Source organism: Lissotriton helveticus, chromosome 4_1 (assembly GCF_964261635.1).
Source record: "Lissotriton helveticus chromosome 4_1, aLisHel1.1, whole genome shotgun sequence".
Lineage (NCBI taxonomy): Eukaryota > Metazoa > Chordata > Amphibia > Caudata > Salamandridae > Lissotriton > Lissotriton helveticus.
The window spans coordinates 1,570,704,248-1,570,730,101 of NC_136063.1; the positions used below are offsets into that span (position 1 = coordinate 1,570,704,248).

General features: G+C 45.9%; 1 protein-coding gene across 1 annotated transcript in view; it reads right to left on the reverse strand.

Annotated features, from left to right (window-relative positions):
• Positions 1–20,437, reverse strand: part of MRPL32 (mitochondrial ribosomal protein L32) — a 100,098-nt gene extending 79,661 nt beyond the window's left edge. Inside the window, exon 1 of the mRNA XM_078688194.1 lies at positions 20,241–20,437. Within this exon, the coding sequence (XP_078544320.1) occupies positions 20,241–20,349 (109 nt within the window). The 5' untranslated portion in view covers positions 20,350–20,437. The remainder of the gene's footprint in view (positions 1–20,240) is intronic.
• Positions 20,438–25,854: the final 5,417 nt, after the last annotated feature.

The following is a 25,854-nucleotide window of genomic DNA, read 5'->3' on the forward strand; positions in this document are numbered from 1 at the left end:
CGACGGGCTCCTGGATGCTGCCCTGCGTGCCGGTTCGGGCATCGAGGCCATTGACGGTTGTTTGGCGGCCTTCTCCTCCACCCCTAACCATTAGAGATTCATCAGTCCAACAAGTACCGACTTGCACCCACCTGGGTGATCCACTATTGAACTACAAGTACCAGAATCCCGAGGGGCGATCCGGAGGAGGGGCTAGCGGTGTGCGCTCCATTGCGGTGGTTTCTATTAATTGGCTCCCTTGAGCTTTGAGCCGACGGGCTCCTGGATGCTGCCCTGCGTGCCGGTTCGGGCATCGAGGCCATTGACGGTTGTTTGGCGGCCTTCTCCTCCACCCCTAACCATTAGAGATTCATCAGTCCAACAAGTACCGACTTGCACCCACCTGGGTGATCCACTATTGAACTACAAGTACCAGAATCCCGAGGGGCGATCCGGAGGAGGGGCTAGCGGTGTGCGCTCCATTGCGGTGGTTTCTATTAATTGGCTCCCTTGAGCTTTGAGCCGACGGGCTCCTGGATGCTGCCCTGCGTGCCGGTTCGGGCATCGAGGCCATTGACGGTTGTTTGGCGGCCTTCTCCTCCACCCCTAACCATTAGAGATTCATCAGTCCAACAAGTACCGACTTGCACCCACCTGGGTGATCCACTATTGAACTACAAGTACCAGAATCCCGAGGGGCGATCCGGAGGAGGGGCTAGCGGTGTGCGCTCCATTGCGGTGGTTTCTATAAAGTTAAAAAACGCCAGGGCTCGAAAAATACCAAAATGGTACTAGTCCTGCAGGACTAGTACCTTAAAAAATGTCCTCGACCCATCTGCAACCTACTTGACCTCCGTCTCTGAAAGCGGGGCAAATGTGACAAGATATAAAGATTTAAAGGCATCTTTAATGCTCATTAACTTTGTGAGCAATAAAAATGCCTTTAAATCTTGTTATCTTGTCACATTTGATCCGTTTTCACAGACAGAGGACAAAAGTTGGTTTGTTTTCCTACTCGCCAGAAAGGGCGAGTAGGACCTAAAAACAGCTCGACCTTGTTAAATTTAGCTCGACTATGCGAGCGGTCGAGTGGACTTTGAGCCTTGAACGCTAAATATTATGTTGCTTCATTAAACATGCAACTAGGACCGTTCTAAAAACCTCTTTACAATAAACAGATGTGAACCATAAAAAAAAGGCTCAGTTACTAGTTTTGGCAAGCTGCCCGCTGTACTGTGGCCTATGTGTGTGCACACCTAGGTTTCACCTCTGCAACAAAGGAAAAATCAATAATTATTCTACAGAGGTGAGGAAGTGACAATGTGGAGATCGTCAATGCGATGTCAACTATGAATAGTTTACGCTGTGACAAGCATACAGAAAGCCACATCACCCCATTGGTCTCTTTAAAAAGCTAAGAAAGTTGGCAAGCATGTTCACTATAGTGGAAGCAATTCACTACATGACGGTTCAAGTAATTCAAGGTTGTATAAGTCCACAGCTTTAGAAACACCTCAACTGTGTGCACAAATGCTCCAAAGGGACAATGGCCTATTAACCTTTAGCATGTGTAACGGGTGAGTACGCCATTAAAGACGCACAGACATGACACAGCAAGGGATGAGGATGCGCAACTTATAATCACAGTTCATAATGTGGTTACTGTGGTAAAGGGAGCTGTGATATCAAGGTTTGTGCCCTTGAAAGTCATGACCAAGGTGAACTGTAGCCGAAACTTGTTCAAGAATCAAAAGGGCTGACGAATGCTGAAACAATTGCCAATGGTAACAGTTGTACAGGACGGTATCAGCTCTTCAGAATCCAATACGAGTAACTCTACAAAACGTTCATGTTGGCCTATCGCAGGAAAAAGATGTTAAAAAATAGCCTGAGTCATCTCAAGTGCAAGGCCTAAATAAGATCTAAGGGTACATGTCCTGCACAACGAAGGACAAGCCTACATCAACAAACGCATGACCTTCCACCAACCGACCAGACACCTATGATCCACCTCCACTTACTCGCAGACACCCCCCGGATCCACCGAGGCAACAGAGGAGGACGCTCCTTCTCACACCTGGAGGCCAAAGCATCCCCTCCACCTCAGGACCACCTCATCGCTCAGAGAATTCAGGAAAGAAAGCAAGGCCTGACTGTTCGAATAAACAGATCACCACGAAGCAGCTAGGAACTTCAGCGCCTTGAGACACTCATGTGTGATGTGCCACGCTTTGCAAATCCTTGACTGATTGTCCCGTTAGAAACTAGTGACTACGCTATGAAACAGCACTTACAGCTGAGGCACCAAACGGAGATACAGCACACTTCAAAAAGGGTCTATGCCTACTGATGAACTTGCTAATCCCTCGCCAGGAGATGTACCTTTAAATCGAAAACGACACACAACGGTCAAAGAGCAGGTGGCGGGGAATTATGAAATTGTGTACCAGCAGCATTTTTCACCTAAATACAGATATGCACACTTGCCACATATCAACATCTGTTGCATACGTTACAGATTTAAAACATTTTTTATAGTTCAAGCAAATAAAAAGTTAGTAAAGTAATTAATAATATGTGAACAACGAACTAGTAAACGGTCTGCCAACATTCTCTCAGTGCTTTCCAACTTTTGATTGTTTACGCAGGTGATGAACAGGTTGTACAGAAATATTTCCGTTAGTATTAATGCTTTCAATTGATAAGCTAAGGAAGGACTTTTACCTGTAACATGAAAAACATTATTTCATATTTAAACATAGCTCAAACAGGAGGAATGAGTAATTCCTTATTTGGCAGGAACATTTTTGTTTCATTTTTGTGAAAGTATATGTGAGATCATAGAAGCTACTCTCAATGAAGTAGTTATTTCATGAGGGCACTCAGGATTTAGAAAAGTCCCAATCATTTTACTTCTATTTATAAGGTTGAATGTCTTGGGACTGTACCTTTCTCCGAGCCAGGCGCTAGCATAATGAATGTGTAATGTACATTATGGCGCTGAGGGGCAATTTCGTTAAGGTGAGTTGCTCTCAGATTCTATGGCAGGACCGGAGGCTCAAATTATGCTTCTCAATTTCTTTACTACTCAAACAGCAGCCAATAAAATCACAGTAAACATTGTAAAAAAAAAACTACATATCCCATGAGGCTTTGAACCACGCCTCCATTATCAACCAATCAAACGTGTCCTGAATACACAAAATAGCAAGGCACGACCTGGACTGCCTCTTTCTTTGCTGCTCCGCAGTCAAGATAAGTGCCTCGTTATTTTGCTTATACATTACTCTGGGAGACTTTGCTTGATCTATAATCACTGTTTTATACGTGTTTATATGGTTATTCATGACATTCTGCTTTGTGGATACTGCTGTACTGTGTGAAGCTCGTGCTGCGCTCAGCGCGCTACAGATTCCTAATTACCCTTTTCTCTTCAGCGCTTTCTCCCCTTTCCTTTATTTTTTCCCACTTTTCTGCTGCCAGTTTAACTCGCTGCTGCGAGGGGTTGCGTCAAAGGCACCGGCGCGCTATTTGCGCTACCGGCTAGGTCCTAACACCTCCCCTATTCCTCCCCCTGGTCTCCTGTGGCCCCATGTTCATATTTATCCCAAACTACAGTAGGATAGAGAGCAGGATTATAGCCCGAACCCCTTGATCCCCTCCCCTGTTCCGGACCCTTCCATTTTTGTTACCACGACTGACACTGATAACGATACTGATTCTTCCCAAGAATCGTGCCCACGTAAATGCGCCAAGAAGCGCAAGCACTCCCTTTACCCTGCCCAACCTTCTTCTTTCACCTTTAACCCCTCCAGTATTGTGCACCCCCGCTCTTCAGATTGGGCTCCCGCCCCGGCAGTGGCAGCGTACATGCAGGCTAACCTGCGCAAGAGCTTTGATAAGGAGGTGCAAGCCCGCCTGATATCTGAATGTCCCCGCTCCGACCTGGCAAATAAAACTTCCTTGACCCTTGAGATAGATCCAGCCATGCACACATTCTTAAAGAAATATAAGAAAGATCCCAAAAAGGGCGTAGACCGATCCCTTAGGGCTTGTGAGGACAAATTGTTGGACATATCTGGCCCGTTGGACAAGATTCTAGAACTAGCGCTTCAGGCGCAGGAGACTGGAGCAGCTATCCACCCGGAGGTGCTTGCAGGCTGGGCCCAGAGGGCAATATGTCTCCTAGGCAATGCCAACTGCGCCATTTCCTCGGCAAGACACAAATCAGTCCTCCTGCAAATCGACCCTCAGCTCGTTGAACTAGCTTCTGCAGAACCAGGCCCCTAGCTGAAGGGCAACTGTTCGGAGAACGTTTTGTAAAAGACATTGTCAAATTTGGCAACACTTTCAGGTCGCTGGATAAGTCACAGTCCTCTCTCAAGAGGGTGTTCCATCCCATTTCTGGCAGGGCTGGTCATGGCAGGGGATGCTCGACCGGCTGCTTCAGTCAACAAAGTCCCCAGCGTGACTTCGCCCCTAGACGTAGGGGATACACCCAGGAACCTGACCAGGCCGGATTTTACCCCACCACATCCAGGGGTTTCCAGGGCCGGTACAACAGGGGCATCAACAGAGGATACAGAAAAAATGATACCCAGTACTTAGGTAATTCCACCTCTCTTTCCTACGCCTCCTCTGGGGGGCAGAGTAATGCATTTTCTGTACAATTGGACGAAGATCACATCAGATGCATGGATAATTCACACTGTTCAGGGGTATCAAATAGAGTTAATCGATGTCCCTTGTCAGGTAACTCCCCCTACTCCTCTCCATTTTTCCCTACATTAACAATCTTTTATAGACTCAGAACTTCAAGAACTTTTGGCAAAGCAGGCTATTGCTGTGGGACTCTTTGTTCCCGAACGTTTTTGCAGCAATGTCTTCTTGGTTCAAAAGAAGGGAGGAAGCGACAGAGATTTGTGTTAACTCTCAAGGAGTTCAATCCTTTTCTGGTATACAGTCATATCAAGATGGAAGGAATCCATCTTTTAAGAGATTCGTTGCTCGAAGGGGACTGGATGGTCTGCCTGGATCTGAAAGACGCTTACCTTACGGACCCCATTTGTCCCTCCCATCAGATATATCTCCATTTTCAGTGGAAGGGACAGTGGTTCCGTTACCTATCCTTCCTTTCGGCCTCTACTCAGCACTGTGGGTGTTTACCAAACTGCTGAAGCCAGTGACCAAAAGGCTTCGAGAGATGGGCGTCCGCATGATCGTTTATCTCAACAACAGGCTTCTCCTAGCCCAAGACCCAAGACTGTTGTGCACCCACTTACAATGGACAATGTCACTATTGCAGAAATTGGGTTTTGTGATTAATACCATAAAATCCATGACTATACCGTCCCAACTAGTAGACTTCCTATTCTTTCATATCGACTCAGTGAGTGTCCAGTTGCTCCTCCCCGCATCCAAGATCAAATCCATAAAGAGGGAGGTTCGAATAACTCTGTCGAAGCAGTTGATCTCGCTGAGGTCCCTGGCGAGGATTGTAGGTCTCCTTGCATCCTCGATTCAAGCGATCTTCCCAGGGCCTCTTCTTTACAGGGCGCTACAATGCCTCAAGATTCACTACTTACAGAAAAGGTTCTCGTACGATCATTTAATCACTCTGTCTCTAGACGCTCAAGAGGAACTGCAATGGTGGCAAGCTCATATGGAGGCATGGAACGGCAACGTTCTCTGGTCCTCCAGAATCAGTTAACCCTCATAGATTGGACGCTCTCCGGAGACATGAACGAATTAAGGGTCTTTCATCGGTGGCTGCCACTTTATACAACAGGCTTGGGCTCCATCCACCCGCAAGCGATATTCTGCATTCTGGAAGCCATGGATGGGTTGGTGCCTTCAACGACAGGTGGATCCCATGGGATCTGATTTGAAGGTAATACTAAATTTTGTGTCTGAATGTGCTGAATCAGGTCTGTCTTATAGGTCTGTAATAATTTCAGGTCGGCTTTATCGGCCGGACATAATCATATTGATGGAAAACCAGTGGAAATGCACCAGATGGTGTGTAAGTTGTTGAAAGGCATCAGAGTCGCTCGTCTGCCTTGACTCAGAAACACAACATTATGGGATATTTCAAAAGTTCTCTTTCTTTGTTAGAATCATGGCCGGACAATAAAGATTTATCTTTAAAGCAATTATCTGCTCAACTCACTATGTTGTTGTGTCTTATTTCCTGTCGAAGAGTGTCTGATGTTCATGCTTTAGACTTGGCAGGAAGGGTTTTCTCTCCCCAAGTTGTTTCTTTCATCATTTCAGGATAACTAAGACAATGTCTCGTTCGGTTGAGTATCCAGCTTTCCCTCATAATGAGAAATTATGTGTTTTGAAGTGCTTAAAAATGTATGAAGAACGTACTTTAGCTCACAGATCAGACCCTCGGCGTCAGTTACTCTTGGGAATCCAGAAATCTTTTTGCCCAGTCTCAGCGGCCACTCTGGCACGTTGGGTTAAGTGGTTGATGGCTGAAGCTGGTATTGATATTTCTGTGTATGGTGCGCACTCCACTAGAGTTGCTATGGGCTCTAAGGCTTTTAATATGGGTTCTCGTTTAGAAGATTTTTTAAAAGCTGCAGATTGGTCTTTGGACTCAAGGTTTAAAATATTTTATTACAAACCTATTACTCATGTTTCTTCTGTTGTTGTTGGTCAGCTTTAAACAGCATAATCTAAGCCTCCGGTCCTGCCATAGAATACAACATTTTCCAGCTATTGCGACAAGAATTTTAGATTCTATTAAGGACACGTAGATGAGGATTATCCCACCCGTTGGGACAGGTAAGATTTACAACTGTCATGTTGTGTATGATACATTAAATGTATGATGTTTTTTGTCCTACCCTGATACCATATTGGTGATTCCATGTTTTTCAAACTTGTTTCTACTTTCAGGAACGGATTCCAAACAGAGTTGAATCTGCTTTTCCTCCTAACAAGGATGCTAGCGTCCCTGGTGGATAGTTGACTCGTTGGAAGTTGCTCTCCGTTGAGTCAGAATTGTTGCTTATTTTGTTTACTGGACTCTTGAGACTGCTTATTGCAAAGAAAGAGGCAGTCAAGATGGAGTTCACAAATGATTATTTTGCTGATTGTGCTGTGCCCAGGTCGTTTTTTATTCCTGTACCCGCATACTCGCACTTTGAAATCAATCATCGGAGTACTTTGCTCCTTTTGCACATTGCCAGATACTTTCGTTTTATAACTCCTCTACTGTTTTAATTGTGTTTTTAACTTCATTGCTGCTATTTTACTTACACGCTGCCTCTAGGTGTTTTCGGGTGGCCCGCGTTTCACAGGTAGTCCCTCTTCACTTTTGGGGGCTCCGGGCGAGCACCATCTTTGTTCTCGCGCTAGTTGTTCTGTCCTGCTATTTAAAAAGGCAGATGCTAACGCGCAGCGGGCGCGCCAGAGGCAAGCCCGTCTGCGCCCTGCCGCGTCCTGCCGCGTCCAGTGGCCAGAGATTTTGCACAAAACCCTGTAAGTAACCTCAAACTGATAAGTAACACTGTTAATGATTTAATGTCACTTAGACACAGACCTTCTTCTAAGTGTAATATATGTGTCCTTCCCATGCATGGTTTTAAATGCTCTTATTGCGGATTCTCACTAGGCAGGATACTTAAAAGCAAGACAATATTTAAAGCAGGTTCCCAGGATGTAATGAGTCGTAAAATACTGACTCCTGCTCATCATTGCTTCAGTTTCTGAAGCATTAATTGTAGGTCCCTCCCCAAACAAAGATAATATCTTTGATTTTCTTAACACGGAGAAACCGGACGCTCTGTTTCTTACTGAAACTTGGCTGCATGTCAGTTCAGGAGCAGACGTTGCTGTTGCTCTCCCTCCTGACTATGTTATTGTCAGGAAGGACAGAGACACAGGAAAAGGAGGAGTCATTGCGGTAATTTTTAAAGCTATATATAGCTGCAAATTTTAAACCCTGCCTCTTTAGGGCTGTGAAGCTGCCTAGTTTAAACTTGCAGTGAATCCGCAGCTGACCCAATCTGGCCTCCTGATATATCGTCCTCCGGGAACCCAGGTACTTGGGCAGCTTCCTTTTCTGATGCCATTGCTCCCCTTTTGCTGAAAGCTGCTAATTTTACCATTCTTGGGGATCTTAATCTACATCTAGAAAATCCTCAATGTAATGTCAGCAATGTTTTTCTGTCTGACTTGGAGGCCCTTAATATCACTTTACGTAATTCAGGACCCACTCATACGGCAGGTCATTTGCTTGATCCTATTCTTTCTAATCTCTCTTTTGACTGTAGTTCTCCTGCTCTCCCTTTGGAATGGTCAGACCATTTTGCGGTTCAATTCCACCTGACTATTTCTGGGGTTGAGAACAGGGTTTCCACTGATTCGCATGAGAGTTTTAGACGTTGGGGCAAATTAAACGTTGAGGCTTTTAACACTCTATTATCTAAAAACTTGCCGGACACTACTCTACCACTGCCTTTACTTGATCTTGCCGTATCATATTGGCTTACTGCAGCTGTAAATATATCTTTGCCTCTTGAGTTCACACACACCATGCCCCATCGTCCTCCTGCCCCGTGGTTTACAGAGAACCTTAAGGTTATGAAATCTAAATGTAAAGTCCTTGAGAGAAAATGGAGGCGATTTTACTCTCCAGCTTGCAAAGCCGATTATAAAACAACCCTTAAAGAGTATCACAAATCATGTAAATCGGTCAGAGCCACCTACATTGCCAATACTGTCATACAGGCCCAAAATTGCTTGTGTACTCTTTTTTGGGTTGTAAAAAAGCTAACAGGCTTTGACACTACTCTTTCCCCCCCCACACACCCCCACCCCACCGACCCTCGATGAGGCCCAATGCGACAAAATTGCTGATTTCTTCATCGAGAAGGTTGAGCTTATTTATGGTATCTTGGGCTCCTCTCCTCTTTCTGTTGAATCTGTGTTGACTTTCGGCCCCACTCACTTAAGTGAGCCTGACGCTGCAGCTAAACTTCGCAGCTGGTTACTTCTCGATGAAAAAACTTTTTATGACTGTTTAGCAAGTATTAAAATCGGGTTCTCCTCGATGCCCCATGCCAATTAAAATACTGCGTCAATTCCGCCCAGACTCCCTTAATGTTTTAAAAGAGCTTCTTAACTCTTCATTGAAAAATGCCTTTGTTCCACCTGAATGGAAACACGCAATGATTATTCCACTCTTAAAAAAGGTTGGAGCAGACCCTTCGATACGGTCTAATTACAGGCTTATCTCTCTATTTCCCGTACTTTCCAAGATCTTGGAAAGACATATTACCAATCAGTTAACTCATTGTGTGGAGAGTCTGGGTTTTTTGCATCCGTCCCAATACGGCTTTAGGGCCAACCACTCCACAGAAACGACTCTTCTTGGAGTCACTGAGAGGCTGCGTCACAGTATTGATCGCGGAGAGTCATCTGCACTCATATTACTTGATCTGAGTGCTGCTTCTGATACCGTGTCGCATTCCATTCTCCTTGCCTCTCTTCGGTCTTTGGGAGCGGAGGGTCCCGCTTTGGCCTGGCTTGCCTCCTTCCTTAATGGCTGCACTTTTCAGGTCTTCTCCTCGAAAGCTCCTTCTAAAATATGTTCTTCAGCGTATGGAGTGCCCCAGGGGTCTATCTTGAGTCCTTTACTCTTTAATATCTACGTTAGACCCCTGGCCACCATTGTGGAGGAGGCTGGTCTCTCTTTATTCTCGTACGCTGATGACACACAAATCATCTTTTCTCTTTCCGCTGTGGAAGACAGTAAAATCTCAGCCCTTAAACAGGGACTGTATAAAGTCTCAGAATGGATGAGTAATCATTTTCTGAAACTGAATGGAGACAAGACTGAGGTTGTCATCTTGGGCAAATGTAAGGACCTATGGGGCCCCCGACATTGGCCTCAAGAAATGGGTCCTCTTCCCCAACCTGTTGCCCATGTTCGCAACCTCGGTTTTCTTATCTATGAGAACCTCTCTATGGGGCAGCAAGTGGTGAAGGTGGCCTCCACATGTTTCACCATCTTGAGATGGCTTCATAAAATCCTTTGGATGCTCCCTGTCTCCACACAAAGGACAGTTGTCCAGGCCTTAGTTATCTCGCGCCTAGGCTATGGCAACGTTCTTTATCTAGGGTTGGGTCAGGAAGCTCTTAGAAAGCTTCAGGTTGTGCAAAATGCGGCTGCACGACTTCTATGTCATATCCCGCGTAGAGCCCCTATTTCCCAGTCGCTCCTGGACCTTCATTGGCTCAGGATTGCAAGCAGAATCAAGTTTAAGGCTCTCTGTGATATATTTAAGATCAAGCAGGGCACTGCTCCTTTATATATACAGGAACTCATTCATATGCATCATCCCACACGTTCTCTCAGGTCCTCTTACAAAGGTGATTTTGTGATTCCAAGATATAAGTTGGTGAGAATGGGCGGTCGCTCGTTCTCCCACTTAGGTGCGAAGATCTGGAATTCCCTGCCGACTTCATTGAAAACTGAAACCAACTACCTCAACTTTCGCAAAGACCTCAAGACATGGGTTTTCCTGCAATAGTTTGCTTTTTGTTCTCTATTCACTCTTTTAATCCATCCCTTGGTATCGGGAAACCCTGTGTGGGTAGCTGTGCGCCTTAAAAGTTAAATAAATAATAAATAAAAAGATGGTGCCCCTCTATTTTGTGTATTCAGGACACATTTGATTGGTTGATAATGGAGGCGTGGTTCATGGGATATGTCGTTTTTTTTTACAATGTTTACTGTATTTTTACTGGCTGTTTTTTGAGTAGTAAAGAATTGAGAAGCATAATCCTCGCCTCAGTGTCCTTAATAGATTCAAAAATTCTTGTGGCGATAGCTGGAAAATGTTGTATTCATACAGGATGGACAACGAATAAAGCCGTTCGTCAGGATCAGCTTTACAAGAGGTTTTGAATACACGGAGTAATGCAGGTGCATTTTTAATTATATAAACAGCACATGTATGGGCTCTACACACAAATTATTACTCCAACAGTTAGAAAGCACAGTGAAAAAAGGGTGTGTTTCAGGTGCTTCCAAGATAGGCAAAAACATTATTTGTTGAGTAACATTTTGAATGTGCAGTTTTCTTTCTCATGACACATTTTCGTGTTCTACAGTGCTTGAATCCATCCGGTTTCAAGATAAACAAGCATTGGCATAGCCAAGAGGTCTCACCTTTGGGATCTTATAAGTGTTTAGCCATGCAACAGTTGATGTTGTTGCACCACGGATATTGTGCTGCATAACTAAATACTTGTAAGGTCCTAAAAGCGAGACCTATTGGCTATGCCAATGCTTGTTTTTATTATTGCTTGCTAGTGTTCTCCCATTGCTTTTGCTGACGCTTTTTATTATTATTAGTTTCTCGTGTTCTCTCATTGCTTTGGTGACGCTTTTTGCATTTGGCTGCCCCTTGAATAATGCTTCTTCCGTACAGCTTCTAAGATGGCGGCATGCAGTATGTTTCTGTCTCATTCCGGTGACGTTGTATTCCACAGCAGGATGGTAGCCTTCAAGGGCACAGCAGCATGGGCATAGCGGCGCCTCTTTCACTACGACTCCAGGCGGAGTGCTGGGTATCCAAAGCATGCGAGCTATGATTTCCTCATGGGGTGGTACCAACCCCCAGTGTTTATGCCCGTGGTTACACAACGGATTAATGGTGCTTCTGCTGCAGGCGCTTGGCTGCTGCATCTACCTGGGGAACACTTACCATCTGGCCATGCAATGCTGAAACACATTGACAAAAGAGAATAACTCTTGCATTGCTGAGACCTATTGGCGTTGACAATGCTTGTTTTTTAACTCAAATTTTGTTAGAACAATTGCTTCCTTGGAATATAAAGGTGATGTAGTAACTGCAACCTGGGTAGCCTTGCACACATCACAGTAGTGAGGTACTTTTGACATCTGGTGGCCAAGTGACTTACCTAACTAACCCACAACCAATTTGGACCAATATGATCAACAGCACACAAAACAAATATGTAATCGTCTTCTACAATTATTCAAGTATTTGATTGTTTTGGATCTAAATAGTTAAATTTAGATATTCCTATAGATGTGCAATCAACACTGGAGTATTGTGCACATGCATTTCATTCTTGCAAAGCTACGCTAAAGGGATTCAACTTGCACTTCACTGGTGAGAGAAAAGCAACTGGGGTTGATCATATTTTCATGGGGTGTGGCCTATTCATTCAGGTTGGAGTGGCCCTTTTAGGGCTGGGTCAGAGTTGATTTTAACTGATCACCATTTGTGCACAGTACTTTGATCACATTAGATTAAAGTTGTGGCTTCAAGCAGTGTTTGGGATGCTAAAATGGTCCTGTTGTTTCTCACCTATCAGTGAACAATCCATTAAAGTGCATGTAGTGAAAACGCAGCAAGTAGGTTGGGTTACAGCAGTCTAAAGGCTCATCGTATACCTTCAAGTGTACTGCAGAAAAAGTTCACAGTCCAGCTGTGAGGCAAGTCCATCAATAGGATCAGTGAAATGATGACCGGACAGGAGCAGCAGAAAGGAAGGAGGCAGGCAAGAGCCTAGGAAAGATCATTTAAGAGTGCCAAATGCTGAATTGAGCCAGGCAGCCCTATTCAGTATATTGTAAAAGCCACTCAGATTGTGTGTTCGATTTTGAATTACAATAACATTAACCAAAGTAAAACGTGTGTTTTGGTACAATTGCAAAGAAGGTAGTCTGGATAGTATAAAGCCTCCAGTTGTGGCATAAAATGCAAGCAATTCTGTAATTTTCCAAGCTTGCCCAGGTATTACCAGACTAAACGGAGGCTGTTTGTGCCTGCCACTCCCAACTGACACTACTGTTACGCATTCCAGTGACTCTGCCGTTTGCGTGTAATGTGATGCTCTCCTTGTCTTGTGAGAACAAGCAAAGTCTAAATACAGGGTCTACCAACCTTTTCTGTAATAAGAACTACTTGTTTTCAATTGAAGTCATACACAGTTACTAATATTAGTGTGGTAATAGTGACCACATCAGACCAGATTACATTAGTGGGCACTCCATGTAAGATTACCGCTGTTATTATTTCAAGGTTGCCAGCAGTAATGGGAAGAAACAGGCTTTATCGATTTTGAATGCCTCTCAGCGGTTAATACATGACGGCCATAGCTGCAATGCTCCTGTCAAAGTAACGTTAACACTAAGTAACTCCAACACTTTATCACTCAAATATCCACTTTAAATATATTTTTCAAATCAAACAATTTTTCTTCAAACATCAGCATATAAATTCTGAAATGCAGACATTTTTGCCTCAATGTTTTTCAGTTTTTAATTTTGGATTGCATATTCAGCCTAGCAAAATCTTCGAATGTATTAGCCTGTGCTGCACAGTAGAGCTATTTCCAGGCAGGTGGAGAGCTACTTCTTTCAGAAGCCCGACGAGACTAGTTCATCAAGGTGCAGACTGGAAATAATGACCTATTAGTCAAGTGCCAACTAGGACTGTTTCAGTGTTTTACCACCTCGGCTATTTAGATTTGTACATACAAAGAAAGCTGTAAAAATAATGGTTCTCAACCTGTAGGCTCATGTGGTCTTTGACCTATAATAAATTATATCATCATAAAACTGGTACTCTGGGCTAAATTAAGTTATGTCTTTCTAACTCTTTAGTCTTGACCTTACTCTGGATGCAGGTTTTACTGCCACCCTAGACTTTGAGACATGTACATATCAAGGTTACTTTTAGTGCTGCCTCTCTGGTGCAGGGGTATCTAATGCAAGCCCAGCAGGGTCTGATCATCCTGGATTTTCAGGCTATCGCTGCAAGATACATTTACATAGACTGAATCGATCTCATTTACATCTCAGTAGTTCTGCTGAAAATCTGTCAGGGATCTGGGCCCTAAGCTGGACATCCTTGTCTAGAGGCATGCCTAGTGATATAGTGCTGGTAAAGGCCAATGCTCACTGCTCTCTGTATTAGTAGCCTAAACAACATTTTGCAGGACAGGCCTTTCTCAGACCCCATTCTACAGGTGACCATTACCACAGCCGCCTCTCTCTCAGGCTGGGATGCTCATCTCAACAACATGACTGGATAGGGATTGTGGCCCCTCAAACCAATGGTCGAGCCATCATCTACCTGAATTACATTACCGCCATGTACTTCTGAAACATGATGGCATGCACACTTCCCAGCTATCAACACTACTGCAGGGGATTTCGCATTTGGCTATCTGCCACAACATATAAACCTAAACGGACACCTTACGGGGGTGGGCAGCAACTTTGCAGACCTGTTCAGCATGATGCATCAAGTCCTACACAGGTACTTCCAGTGTTGGGCACTCAACAAATAGTCATATTTGTCAACCTAAAAATGCAAAATGCCCAAACTGTGCCTCCAGGTACCCACACCCACAGTCAATGGGCATCCTTAACTTTTGTCCTGGTGGCTTCCACTTGAGCCAGCACCCATGATACTCCATGCTCCTGGAGACGTTCATCAGCCTTCATAAGAAGCTTCTGCCCAGACTGGACCTTCTCATGGAGAGCCAAAGCCAAATCGGACACCCTCACCCCAGACAGCTTAACCTAGCAATCTGTCACCTGAAGTGTTTGTTTTTGCTTCCCCCAGAAATGCATGACCATTTTGCGAGAAGCATGTAGACTCCGTACACAAACCTGTTCATCTGCAAAGGGGGAAAAGATTGTTCACTACTGTATTTCCAAAGGCCTTTCAGGACATCATCTACCTTTTACATCTGCGAACGTCTGGCCTTCTCTACACATCCATATGCCTAAAACCTAGGTGCTGTTGCATTTTATGTGCAAAACAAAGAACTTTCATCGCTATTTAGGATTCCACTAATCTAGGCTTGGAGGGTTTTAAGAGATTCATACCTTGTGGAATACTTCTGCCCCCATGTGGAACCTCAATGTAGTCCTTCAGAGGCAACCCTTTGAACCTCAACACTCATAACCCCTTCCCTTTCATGGAAGGTAGCTTAAAGTGGCCATTACTTCCCTCAGACGTATTAGTGAGCCACAAGGACTCAACTTACAAAGAACCTTTCATCCAGGTTCACCAGGATAGGGCCAATCTTTGAAGCAATCGTACGTTTCTCCCAAAGGTAGTATGACCATGTCACTTTAATAAAAAAAATTCAGCAGCTAGATTCAGTAGCAGAGAGCCCAGCACATGTTGGATGTCAAAAGAGCTCTTGGGAATTACATCGAAATGATCAAGCCCTTTCAGAAGTCTGAACAGCTTGTCTTCTTTGCAAGGCCTCACAGAGGTCATCCCATCTCTAAAGCAGCCATAGCTAGATGGATAGTACAATGCATCCAACCCTGCTACCGCAAAGCTAAGAGGGTCTTACCTGTGCTGCCCTGGGTGCACTCTACCCCTAACAAAGGACAACCATAGCTTTCTTAGGCAACATCCCCCTACCTGATATCTGCAACACTGCCACTTGCTCAACACCACACACCTTTACTAAGGACTACGGGCAGTTCACATTTGGAATAGTGATGCCTTCCCGTAGGGCCAGTGCTGCAGCTGCTTGGCATGCAGGGCCACGGCTGCCTTGAACTTCAGGCACTGGTTTTCATTGGCTTTGCAGATGCTCTACTAGAGGCAGCCGGGTATCAATGAAGCTGCGGCAGGGGAAGCGATCACACAAGAACAGATGAGATGTCCAGCCTCCTCTACTGCAGAGGCGTGAGCCCCTCACCTGGGCTCAGCGTGGGGCAGCGACCACCGGGGCACGCCTCTGGGCTGCGTTTCACCTACCCGCTGCCACCCTGTTGTACATCTGCGCCTTGCATCTCAAAGTCATCCTGGAACTATTTGATTCCCCCAACAGGGATAAGATCCAGTTTATCCGCTCGGAGGGACGTCAGGCTTGGTGCGTCTTTCAGGGGATGCGGACCTCGTGATGCTGTTAAGGTAGGTGAGCTCTGCTTCTCTCACTAGTGGAATTCACTTCAGCTTTTGTTTTTATCAAGCCTTCCCCGGGGGTCAGCTGCATACCCTGTGCTACAATAGTCTCTCTCTATTTTCTCTCAGAGGTTTGCTGATCCTAGCACCGAACTCAGCATCTCATTGCAGAAGCACACTTGGCGCCCCTCATTCATGGTTAGTGTTTGTGCTTCTGAGTGATGTTGTTTGGTATTTCAGGGCGCACGTGACTTGGGGACATCGCACGACTCTAAACTAAGGCACAGATTTACACAAGTGCCACAAAGTGGCAAAAGCGCTAGCGCTGTTCAACTTTTAAGTGTGACCGCCTCACCGAAGTCGCTTTACGGCACGGAGCACAAACTCCCCTACTGTCAGTGCAAAACACTAAATATGGGGCAGGAATAGCGCAAACGCTCATGGAATTAATGTAGAGTCAGAGCTACTAACATAACAAGCATGGCACGGCTCTGGTGAACCCCTAGCACCAAATGAAACTAAGCTCAACCAAGGAACATATATCCCTACATGTAACTTAAAGGAAATTACAATTTTTTAGGTGGTTTAGCCTGGGACAGTTGGCCTCCCATTGAAATTTGCACTGGAAGTTGTATTTCAAGTGCAAGTCTTGTGCAAATTGGTGCTGGTACACCTTTAAGCCATATCATGGCGAGAAAATAGCTTGTTAGCACCAGTGCTGCCAATAGCTTAATCAGAGTGCAACTCTTGCTATTGTGCTGCACTATTTTTCCTCATTCATGCAGAATACCGTTGTACATTTTCACACATGAAAGTTGGTAAATCAAACCCAAACGTTGCACAGGCTTTCAAGGCAAGATTAAATAGATCGCAGCAGCACAATTTTCCAGTACCATTTAAAAACAACAGGGCTCGACAAATCTGAAAAATTGTACTAGTCCTGCAGGTCTAGTAACTTGGAAAATCCCCTCGACCCAACTTGACCTCCGTCTCTGAAAATGGAGCAAAAGTTACAAGTTAACAAGATTTAAAGGCATCTTTATTGCTCAGTCCCTTTGAGAGCAATAAAAATGCCTTTAAATCTTGTTATCTTGTCACTTTTGCTCAGTTTTCAAAGACAGAGGACAAAAGTAAGTTTGTCTTCCTACTCGCCAGAAAGGGCTAGTAGGACTTACAAATAGCTGGTCCTCATCCATTCTCCCTCGCAAATGCGAGTGGGCGAGTGATTTGTCGAGCCCTGAAACAAGCGCGCGCGCCTCGCATTCGAAGTTAATAAATAAGTGTGACGAGTGGCTGCAGGGGGAGGGGATAGAGAAGGGGACCTGCGCCTGTTTCCCTTGCGGGAGCGAGCAGGAACCATCTGTTAATTACAAACAGATGGTTTGAAAGCTCGCTCCCGCAAGGGAATCGCCAAACGTGCATGCGTTGCCATTCAAAGCAATGCAATGCATGCACATTTTTGGCAACAAAACGGAATCAATTTCTATAGGTCGTTTCCTATGCAGCGGATGCGCGCTGCGTAGGCAAGACCTAAAAAAATGCCCACATAAGTTGCCTTTCCTTGCAACATAACTTGGTCTAGCCTGTCGTATAATTTGGCTCTTTATTACCACATAATTAGAGTCAGTGGAAAATACTGGATGCACACTTTGTTCTCATTTGTGTTTACCTATAGCTTGGCTGACATCCCATCGGAATCGGCCGTTCACTTCTTAGTTAAGAAGTGAATAAAAAGATTCTGAGCTACACTCTGATAAAGCAGTTACATGCCTGCCAAGTATCACGCATCAGGTGTGACGCTCACGCATTTCGGTGTGGTGATCCGCATCACCGCACTGAAATGCATTGTCACGCATTTTAACCCCTTGCATGCGTGGCGAATTTTCGCGCTGCACGGCCGTTTTGAAGAGTGGGCGGGATCATGACGGCCCCCAGCCGTCATCAGCAAACGCCCACCGTGATGCATGACGGCCCCCAGCCGTCATCAGCATGGAAGGGGTTAAGCCACTCGCAAGCACGCGCCACCGGTGGCACCTAGGCACCGGTTCTCTGCTGCTCCGAGTAGTGCGGTCAGCAGCTGCATGCTGTGCTCAGTAAATTCATAAATCGTGAAAGTCTGTCTCCTCTCAGCTCTGGAGGGGCTGAGAGCTACAATGTAACACATGTCTGCCCAGCCTGGCTGCTGCATATGTAATGCCTGCAGCGCTACGTCGCTTTGACACACTGCTGGCGCGCCCAATTACCGACGTGGCCTGCCCTCAGCAGTGATTTCTACTGGTGCACACCCTGGGGGGCCATAATCCTGATGTGACCCGTACTAGTGCCGTCCGGAGGAAGAGGAAGTCCAGTGAGGCAGAAGCAGCGGGGGCCTCAATTATCTGAGTCAATGAGTCTCGGGTGCACTCACTGCTGTCACTGTCTGGGGTGCACAGTGCCGCAATAAAACCCCTGGCATGCCGCGTTCAGCTATATACAAGATAGGGAGGACAAAGGCTATTTGGCTGCTTTACAGGTGGGGAGCCGAGACCCAGTGTGAAGTTTAATTTCGCTCACCGATATGCATCCCGGTCGCAAGCGGCTTTGGATCGTGACAGTCATCGCCCTCAGCCTCCTCGCTCATTTGTGGGAAACTAGAACCCAGTCTCTAGCTGTGGTCAGCAGCCCGACTCTAGAAACCCAGAAGCGGCAGAGACACAGTAATTCAGTCCCGGGAGGCCCCTGGAGGGTGCGGGTAGCAGTGAAATGTAGCACCGACCGGGCCTGCATGGACAGAGTCGGACCCTGGGGAGAAGTCTAGAGTTGACGCACACTGGGATTGTAAGCAAGGGACTGCCTGTCAAGTACACTACACTGGCCTAAACCATGTGCCAAGGACGCACAGACAGTGTCATTAACCGTTTGAACACCACTTTCCAGTCAAGTAAGGCAGAAATCTGACTGCAATAAGATTTACTTTTCTCTTTACAACGTTTTGGGTTATTTCACTGCAGATTACGATATGTACATAAAATAAACAAAGCACAAGGAATAGTTATTTTTCAAATTATGGTTATGTGCCCAATTCGTAGTAAGAAGGCTTGCTAGTAAAATTAGTTTGGATGTGATTCCTCCATTTAAATTCACATTTCAAGTTAACTTCTTTATAGATTTTATTGTAAAGTTGAGGAAAATCGCGTCGGCTTCACCAAATTGCTCCGCTGGTCTCGCCTCGCTGCTAAGAACAGTAAGTGTCTTGCGAGTGTCGAGGACTTTTAGTATCAGTTGCTGTTGGTTAATGAATGCATTTGCACCCGTCACTAAACTTTAGCAGAGGTGAGCAAGTGGCGGCTGGCGGCACTGTGCCTGCAGCTTGTGTGATCTGGTGCAGTTATGGCCGGCCCTCAGTGTCTGGTTGACTGCCTGAGCCGTGCAGCGGAGCTGTAAAACAGGAAACAACTTGGAAGTTTTTTAAATACAACCAGCCTGAGCTGTGACGTATAATGTACTTCAGTGACGGTGTGGATCAGTGTGTCTTAACCTCGTTGACACTGATTCTCTGATGCTTAATGTCCGGTGCCTTATGCAGCGCTGGGCGGCCCGAGTAAGTCAGCTGACTTAGTCTGACTCTAATTAGACAGCAGGTGATTAATAGATCAGACCGTGTTCATGGCTGCCAAGGTTTCAGATTGCTGTGTGACATTTTAATGATTTCAGTGTAGTTGGGGTCTTTAACTTCTTGGAGTGGAGGCGCGATTGTCAGAGAGCGGCCTCGAGTTCAAAGTGCTGTAATGCATTAGTATGCCATTATTAATGTTTGCCAATGCCAGGGTAGGAGCCAGGGGGGGTGCCAGTTGGCGCGGGCTGGCTTAAAAGAAGGATGGTCTGATGCACCGTCATGAATGACCGGATTAATTAGATCATATTCAGACCTGCTGCAGAACCAGCCTGCCCTCTTTAACTTATAACAGCAGTCTGTCTCCAGGCATTGCCCTTCCATTTCTGGTGCTTTTCAGCGGTTTTAAGTTCTTCTTAGAGTTTCTTGTTGCTCAAATGGATGCAATTTCTGTTATTTGTTACCCTTGTCTTCATTGCTTGATTTTGCTTGCGAGAAAATATCACTCATAGCCGTTGAAATGTCACTCATAATTACATTGAAATTATGAAAATGTCACTCACAGCAAATCTGAAACCTTGGCAGCTATGCAGTTATGTGTAAAATTTACATCGTGGGCATCCCAAGAGTGAAGAGTCCAACTTGAAAGAGACTTCGACCAACGTGGCCAATAAAGTCGAGCAATCGTGTTAATCGGTTTAGGTCCAGATGATTGCCTATCACACAGACTACACACTCACCAGGTGGTCGGTGCAGCCCCAGAACCTGCAAGATCCGTAATTCAGCCTCCAGCGCACCCCGCCACGCAGCCTTGAGAAGACAAACCGAAAGCGAAGGTATGGGAGCCATCCTCTTGCAATCGACTGAATTCGGCGTGTGCCCTTGGATAATGCATACAGCAACCCACGCCACTGACAAGCAGGGTAGACACAAAAAGAGGACTCGGCCCAGGAACCGGTTACAACAGTAAAATCAGACTCTTGCGCCGTGGCAACTGAAGAAGGACTTCATTTGACAATATCCTGGAGTCAGTGTCACGTGATATCGCTTCCGTTTTGTCTTCCGATACAATCCGGTGCACTGTAGGAAGGAACAGCAGATTGGTTCCATTTATATATGCTCACAATCGCTACAGCATAAGGGGATTCCAGTCCTGCCAGCTAAAAATATATTTCCCCATGTGAGGAGGGGGCTGGTCACTGGTGTCGAGAACTAAGTGATACTTCTCCCAGTGCTTTAAATAGGCCGGTACTGTGGGTACGTACTGAGTACCGGTGTTGTGTAATATCTGGTATCCCCTCGGGATCGAGTATCCCCTTCTCTTCGGCAGTTTCCGGACGTCCTGCCTATTGGAGAGCTCGGACGAGCCCCCAGTAGCCCCGCCCACCCCAATCTCGGCTCAGGCAGGCAAAACGAGCAGTGCGCCGAGCAGAGCTGCTGATGTAAATGCACGCATACAGCCATTGAATCCCTTACGTCTTGGAGACAGAAGAGGAAATAATTCACGGTGTTGAAATTAGCACGTATTACAATTCTTTTCTTGGCCATCTCCAACTGCTTATTACGTTCCCGAATGCAGAGTTTTTTTAAGAAGCACGATTACAAAGTGATTTACAGTAAAATCTTCATTGAAATGTTTTTCAAGTTTATGTTCGCTAATATGTCTGTGGTATGTGAGCATATTATTGTGTGTCTGAGAAAAACCATGTATGCCTTTGTGGCACTTTCATCGTGAGCTGTGTTTGTATATCTACTTACTTTAGTTCAAGCACATAGCTGGCAAGGTTTCAGATTGCTGTGTGACATTTTCATAATTTTAGTGTAATTAATGAGCAGCACTTCAATGACAATGAGGGACACGTTTTGGCGCGCAAAGTTAAGCAATGAAGACATGAAAAACATGTACATTTCAGAAATTACTCCCATTTGAGCAGCGAGAACCTCTACGGCCCCCTGACAGACATTAAATTATGACGTCCAGTGACAATACCCAACTATCACAATTTCAGTGATAGTAGCATAGTGATGCAAGCAAAAACGCACAGGTCTAGGAACAGTCACAAAGAAGAACTTACATACAAGAGGGAATTATAAACTTTTATTGTGTGAGAAACAGTACCAGAGTGATAAGCACAGTCGTGCACAATTGTCTAAAAGGTCAATTTGTATGCCAGCTTTTGTTTGGAATGTTGAGTTGAAGCAGCCGAGTGGCAGGGTGAGGGGTGCTAAAAACCGGCATAAGGATAATTGGAGGTAAGTAAACAATTTAATAAATAAAACGAATTTCGTAGCGTGTCCTGCATCGCAAAATACGATGCAGCGCGCGCTACAAAATTCGTTTTATTAATTAAATTGTTTACTTACCTCCAATTATCCATATTCTGGTTTTTAGCACCCCTCACCCTGCCCCTCCCCCGCCCCGCCTCTCTGCCCCACCGCAACTCCCTCCACGGGCCACGGCTGAGTGGAAGCTATTATGCAAAGGCTCTACGGCCTGTCACCCTAAATGCATTACAATTAAACACCTACTAATTCCCTGTGCCTGTGTTCATTTGCATTCTTACTCAAACTCGAAGGTTTTGTCCCCTTTAAATAATTTTTACCTAATTCGTGAACATTATTATTCCAAAGCTAGTTCAAGAAGTCACTTTTTGCTTAGATTCTGTTTCCATCGCTTTGTAAGCTATCAAAAATATTGCACTATAGTAGTGTCTACTCAATTATTACATTCAGCCCGCTTATCAAAAGTAATATTTTGTGCAACACAAGTGATACATGCGAAGTACACAAGAAAAAACACACAGCTCATACAGCTTAGCAGCTCGTAGGAAGCTGCTCTATTACAGAGAGAAGGTGATTGGAGGAGGAAATGCTGCCTGTACGTCCAAAGCTGGGAGAAGTGGCTCTGATTTACATGCACTCATACGAAGCAGACATTTTTTGCTGCAACAGGCAGGTAAGATATGCAAACTGAACTTGTAACATATTAAAGATTGTGGTGGCCATCAAATAATACTTTGCTTTTCTCTGGGGTGCCAGGGTCGGACAGACTTTTAGGGCAGTATGGCAGCTCCAGAAGGGCATTCGTGCACATGCTTTTTGCCAGTGGTGGAAATGGATATGCCGTGTGTGAGAAGTTGGCTTGGCATAGGCTGTCCACTATTCTAGTGGGCACCTTGCACCAGTCCAAACCACCCTTATTGATGGTAGGTTTAAAGACAACCTATACAGAAAGCTATCGTAATGGTAGCTGTGGAGAGCAGCCTTCAGGCTAAGTCTTGAAGGAATGTAAAGCTGCTTGTTTTACCAGTCTATAATCTCATGAATGGCCAAATGAAAGGAGGACCACACCAGGTATATATATAAAATATATGTATTTATTCTAAACACATCCCCCTAGTCTCTTTAAGAGGCTAGAGGCAAAAGTACTTTCAGTAAACTTATTTAGCACACAGTAAATTAGCACAATATATGTGGAGCCCTAGGGGCGTACCAAACCATATGTATGTATGTATGTATAGATGTACTTATATAGCGTGATTTCTGTCACCGGACGGGCATCCTGGCGCTTAGACTGTCCTGACACTTACACATACATGATGTTTTCCAGCAGCAGATACATTTACGTTGCCCTAGGAAACAAATGGGTTTTCAGGGCTTTTTTAAAAGAATAAAAGTTTTCCAGACCCCTCAGACCTAGAGGAAGGGAGTTCCACAATCTTGCAGCCGTAAATCTAAAGGACCGGCCGCCAGTTCGGGACCTCAGAATCTTAGGTACGACCACTAAATGAGATGAGGCTGAACATAGCAGTCTAGAAGGGGTGTACCAAGAAAAGAGGTCCCGCAAAGGGAGCGGACCCTGCCCATGTAGGGCCCTAAATACCAGGCACAGTGCTTTAAAATCAATCCTCTGGGAAACTGGTAGCCAGTGGAGGTCTCTAAGTGCCTTAGCAGAGGAATCCAGGCGTCGACGTGAGAGGGCCAGTTTGGCGGCAAAATTCTGCACCCGCTGTAGTTTACTGACTAGATTAGCCGGAGCTCCCAAGAGTAGTGTGTTGCAGTAGTCAATGCGACTTAAAATTATGCTCCGCACTACCTCTGGTCTTACCTGTGCCGGGAGCAAGGGCAAAATCTTACGCAGCGAGCAGAGCAACGCCATACAGGTGGCCACCGTTCGATTCACCGATGCATCAAGCTGCAGGCTAGCACTGAACATTACCCCCAAATTACGGACCGAGTCCGCGGGCAGACTAGCGCCCCGGAAATCGGGGGGCCAGAAATCCAGGGGAAGTGGTCTGGGGATACGGTCCAGGGAGCAGTGCAGCACCTCAGTTTTTGCGCTGTTGAACTGCAGGGAGTTATTGCCCAGCCATTCAGCCGTGGTGTTCATACAGCGATGAAAGGCTTCCTGAGACACCCCATCCTTGCTCTCGAGGCAAAAGATGAGCTGGGTGTCGTCAGCGTAGTTGGTGACCGTTATGCCAAAGGATTTAATCAACATGATCAGGGGGCGGAGGTAGAGATTGAAAAGAATGGGACTGATGGCTGACCCTTGAGGTACGCCCTGACCAACCCTTCTGGTGTTTGATTTAAAGGGTGGTATGGCCACTAGCTGGTGTCTATGATCTAGATACGACACCAGCCATTCAAGGGCCAACCCAGATACTCCGACCTCCGCCAGTCTCCTGATCAGTATTGTATGGCTGACCGTGTCAAACGTGGCCGACATGCCGAGCAGCACTAGAAAGGCTGCTCGACCCTGGTCGGCCCGCGTTCGCAGGTCATCAAGAACGGTCACCAAAGCCGCTTCTGTCCCGTGCGCTGGTCTGAAGCCAAACTGGGCCACATCCAAGCAGTTGTTAACCTCGAGAAAGTTGGAGAGGTGTTTAGTGGCCCATTTCTCAAGAATCTTAATAGGAAATGGCAACAGAGAAATGGGTCTGTAGTTAGCTGGACAGGCGGGGTCCAGATTTTCCTTCTTGAGTAATGGAGAGACAACCGCCAGTTTCCAGCTATCTGGGACCCGCGCCGAACTAAGGGACTGGCAGCAGATGGAAAAAAGAGGTGGAAAAAGCTCTTCCCGAAACAGCTTCCAGAATTTTGGTGGGAGTGGGTCAGACGGTGAGCCTGAAGATATACCGTCGGCCAATGCACAGAAATCCTCGAACGATGGTAAGGGCAGGATGTTCACTTCCGCTAGCCTGGCGCCCTCCTCCACACTGTCAGCACAGTTGGAATAATGCACAGTCTGACCAGATGGCAAGGCAAGATTATTTAAGATGGTAACAATCTTGTCCTCAAAGGCCTGTGCCAACGAGTCGCAGAGAGCTTGGGAGGCAGGTATGTTGTTTTTAGTACAAGCTGGATGGGCCAGATCTTTTACGATCTTAAATAGGGCCTGAGACTTGTTTGCAGCTGCCAGCAATAGTTCTTCCAGGTGTCTGGCCTTGGCCAGCTTAATCTGGGCCTTATAGGTCGCCAGAGCTTGTTTAAAACGAGCTCTACATGGTTCCAGATACTGTTTCCTCCAAGCACGCTCAGCCTGTTTACACTGAAGCTTGAGCTGCCGGAGTTCCTCTGAGTACCATGGCATAGCCAGATTGGTCCTAGCTCTGATTTTACGCATCGGCGCCAGAGAGTCCAGAGAGGTCGAGATTTGCCGACAAAACGTCTCATAACTCCTGTCCACCGTGTCTCCGAATGCGAAGCCTTCAGGCAGCAGACTAGGCAGGGCGGGCTGCGTAAGAAGTCTAGACCATTGTCTACCCATTCTAGTACCACCCACACTGCCCTTTGCCGCCGTGACAACTGGACAGGGGAGGGAGAAAAGGACGAGAGCATGGTCAGTCCAGCCCTGAGGTATGACGTCCTGCACAGACACTTGACCTGCGTCGGCAAGAAGCAGGTCAAGGATATGACCCTTGGAGTGGGTTTGCGAGAGTACTAGCTGTGAAAGCTCAATATTACGACAGGCTTGGACCAGCTCTACAAAGGCGGAATTAGTCGGACCATTTGGCCAAAGATTAAAATCTCCTAGCACCACCAGCCTAGTATGGGAATGAGACAGGTCGTAGATTAAATCTATAAGCTCAGGCACAGCGGATAGCGTCCCTGCTGGGGGTCTGTAGCATAGCAGCCCCGTGTATAACACACCTCCTGGACCCTTGATGGAAAGGCCGAATACCTCACATCCAACGATGGCCTTGATGTTGAGCTGAGAGAAGTTAAATGTCTCTCTAAGGATTAGTCCAGTTCCGCCTCCTCTAGCCCCTACTCTGGGATTGTGTATTATTTTAAAACCCGGGGTACAGGCTGTTCCCAATTCCACCGCACTAGCCGATGTGGTCCAGGTCT